A 3,647-nucleotide genomic window follows, 5' to 3' on the forward strand; every position below is an offset into this window, starting at 1 on the left:
CTGTAGTACAAATTAATTTATTAATACTAATTTCATATGATTGGTAACTTATTTGTCTTATTCTACATATTGTTTTAAATAGACATTTTAAAAAGATTATAAACATCAATTTTTGAATTTGACAGATGAAAATGATGCCATTACAAAGGTAAAAAGAAAATACTCCTGTTAGTCACTTTAAGGAGTCAAATGTCACCTCGTATTAGGAAGGCTAATTTTTCATCAGAATTTTTTATTATTGATCAGAAGGTGCTCCTAAATTTTTAAATTAGGAGGATAAGCGCTCCTAATTACAAGAAGAAAAAACCTGCTCTTAAACTGGGTGTGTGACAGGTATGGCTGAGGAATGGGGTTTGGTCGAAGAAGTATTAATAAAAAGTTAATTTGTACAGAGGTGGCACAGAAGAACACAAAAGTGGCTTGTAGGTAAATTTTCAGACGTTTAATGAGGCTCAGAGGGAGCATGAGTGCAATTAAATTCATAAATTAATGTGGAGATTAATGTTTTAAATATAAAACTTTGAATACAGAAATATGATTTAAATAACTGAAATTATATGCTAAAATTAAACTAAATCCGCCAGCAGGTGGTGGCAAGTCACTGATTTTATTACTGAATCATTCATTCAATTGATTCGTTCGAACAGCTGAATCATTCAGGAATGAAGCAAGTGACTGTCTTTATGAACTGACGGAAATCCGTCGTAGCGACGGAAATTGAATCCCTGACATTTACAGAAGAAATTATTCCTGGGGTGATTTGTCTAAACTGTGGAGGTGTAAACTGCACAAACAAACAAAAGGAAATTGGCACAGGACTGACCAAACCAATGAAATGCTAATAAAATAATGAAAAATTGGATTATTAAGAGACAAACTTATCCAAAGTATATTACAAAACGTCACTTAAGAAAATACTGAATAAACAGTAAATGATTTATCAATTCATACTAGAGAGAATAAAAATAAAATGAACAAAACTGTTTATTAGCAAAACCTTGGATAAAGGGTGAACAGAATTATCGGTAACATTATACCTGCAGTAAAAGCTCATTACCTTTATCATGGAGACTGACATTCTTCATTTTACCGATCACCTCGTCATCTTCATTGTAATGGGCCTCCACTATGACATCAGGAGCCTTTGGCACCATCTGACTGGCTAAAGTTCTCTCGTTTAGATCTCCACCGACTGCCTGTGTACATAGTTCACAATATGATACAGTTTTGTCAATATGATGCATTTATGTCTTAGATTGATATCATCTATCATTTTATAATCACTTTCATTACATGATACAGTTTTGTTGATATGATGCATTTATGTCTTAGATTGATATCATCTAACATTTTATAATCACTTTCATTATATGATACAATTTTGTCAATATGATGCATTTATGTCTTAGATTGATATCTATCATTTTACATTCACTTCATAATAATTATAACACAATCACATGCTTTACAACTACTAGAAGTATATACTACATGCATGCATTTATATATCTTAATATTATGAAAACAGTGCAGATTCTGCACTATTTTCCACATTTTGTAGTGCTAATAATGGTGAGAAATCTGTGCTGGATTGGATTTAAATATCCTAAAATATACGAAATTGAGATAAGAGTACTAAACTACTAGAGACAGAAAGCATTAGCCAATTTGACAAAAGAAACAAACACACATAAAATGGGCAGGGGATCTATAGAATTTTATGAACAATGGTCATCCATATTCTGCAGATATCTGTGAAGGATTTCTGCAAGCTCAATTCATGCAGGTAGGGTTGCTAAATGCAGCAGACGACAATAGAGGACATTCTTGTGTTGTTTGCCCCACATGTGTCATGTCATAGGAAATCGCGTTTGGTCTCGTACTGTATAGCGTACCTTGTCAGTGTCGTGCGCTTTGCTTGGCCATTTGTTGTGATAAACAGGAAAGTGTGTTCAAGCGCCAGCAAAACAGTGTAAAGAAATACTTTTTGTGAGAAGCAGTCAATCAGCAGAAGTTAAAAGCAGCTTGTAAGTGTATTTATTTCTTGTCTCAGTGTTTAGCGCAGTTGTCGTTGCTAGGAAACGCTTGTTTTGTTTACTGTGTGGAGACGTGCTGAAATCGCGTTTGGTCTCGTACTGTGTTTGGACGCGTACCTTGTCAGTGTCGTGCACTTTGCTTGGCCATTTGTTGTGATAAACAGGAAAGTGTGTCCAGCTGAATTCAATTTGAGTTTTGTTAGACGAATATAAAAAGCTTAGTATACCGCGGCAGCGGTTGCGGCAGCCCTTGTGTGAAGCCCTCCTCATGTGAAGACCGAAGAGTGTAAAGACCATTGAATCTACCGTTCGACTCCACCGAGCAGGGACACCGGCAAGGCACATAAGTATCGCTTCTGAATCATTCTCTTTCCTACTACTTGTTCCCCTTCTGTTTTCAGTTTTTATAATTTTAGCAAATGGCTGCAATATAACAGAGTGAAAAATTGAAGGGGGTCTGAATACTTTCCGTACCCACTGTGTATATATATACGTACGTACGTACACACGCAAGCATGTATGTATGTATATATACCTTGCTACGTGTACTGCGTTAGGCTAACCGAGACTTGTCATTTGCACTTATATATTGTTGCTCTTTTATTAGTTTTGACTGCTTTTATTGTCCTCATTTGTAAGTTGCTTTGGATAAAAGCGTCTGCTAAATGACTAAATGTAAATGTCATAGCATCTCAGCTTGAATAAAATGCTCAAAAAGGACACTGGAGGCAAAATTCACTTTTACATGGTGTTTGCATATGCATATAAATGTGTCTTAGCAGTGTGTGGACATAACCACCCTACAATGCTAAAAATCCACTTTTACATGGTGTTTGCATATAAACAGTGTGTGGACACAACCACCCTACAATGATAAAAATTCATTCATTCATTCATTTTTTTAATCCCCAAAAAACCTAAACTGTCTCAATTATCAAGCCGTTTTGATTTTCTGAGCAATATGATGTCATACTGCTAAGGCCCCACCCACGACCGCTGACAGACTGTCCCGTGTTAGCTTCTGAGCAGTATGACATCATACTTCTCAGGCCCTACCCAAGCGCTCTGACCATCCTGTATTAGCATATTTCCGCCCTCAGTCAGTTGTACACTGTCCGCCATTTCCGGCAAGCAGTTGTAGCGACAACAATGTCTTGTAAGCAATGCAGGTATTTTGTAGTTTGATGTAAAAGTGAACATAAGGATGATTTCACACCGCAAGAATGAGCAGCGCGAGAGCAGCTGCTGCTGTAACACTGTACAAACACTGTGTCCTCAGCGGTCTATGGTGACTCCTATGTTCGTTGGTGCATCCAAACACACGATACTTTTAATGGCTCTTTGGCACTGACATTGTACCTCCAGCAGCTACAGCGATAAAACAGTAATGGCGGACCGCTGCTTCTCACTCAGGGCTGTGTATATGCTAATAGGGCAGAGAGCATCACAAATGGGCGGGACTTTCCCCGAGTATGACGTCATAGTAGTGAGAAATCTGGAACTGCTAGTGTGGAGAGACGGTTTATGATTTATTGGGATTATAAAACAATGAGTGGGTGAATTTTTACCATTATAGGCTGGTTGTTTTCACACACTGCGGCCACACAACCG

At 37.3% G+C, this 3,647-nt stretch overlaps 1 protein-coding gene across 6 annotated transcripts in view; it reads right to left on the reverse strand.

The window, feature by feature from the left end:
- Positions 1-3,647, reverse strand: part of dis3l2 (DIS3 like 3'-5' exoribonuclease 2) — a 103,992-nt gene that overhangs the window by 81,475 nt on the left and 18,870 nt on the right. For all 6 annotated transcript variants that reach the window (XM_016467834.1, XM_016467833.1, XM_016467832.1 and 3 more), the window contains one exon: positions 1,058-1,196. In XM_016467834.1, coding sequence (XP_016323320.1) covers positions 1,058-1,196 — 139 coding nt within the window. The remainder of the gene's footprint in view (positions 1-1,057; positions 1,197-3,647) is intronic.

Source organism: Sinocyclocheilus anshuiensis, unplaced genomic scaffold (assembly GCF_001515605.1).
Source record: "Sinocyclocheilus anshuiensis isolate Anshui unplaced genomic scaffold, SAMN03320099.WGS_v1.1 scaffold1009, whole genome shotgun sequence".
In the NCBI taxonomy this organism is placed as follows: domain Eukaryota; kingdom Metazoa; phylum Chordata; class Actinopteri; order Cypriniformes; family Cyprinidae; genus Sinocyclocheilus; species Sinocyclocheilus anshuiensis.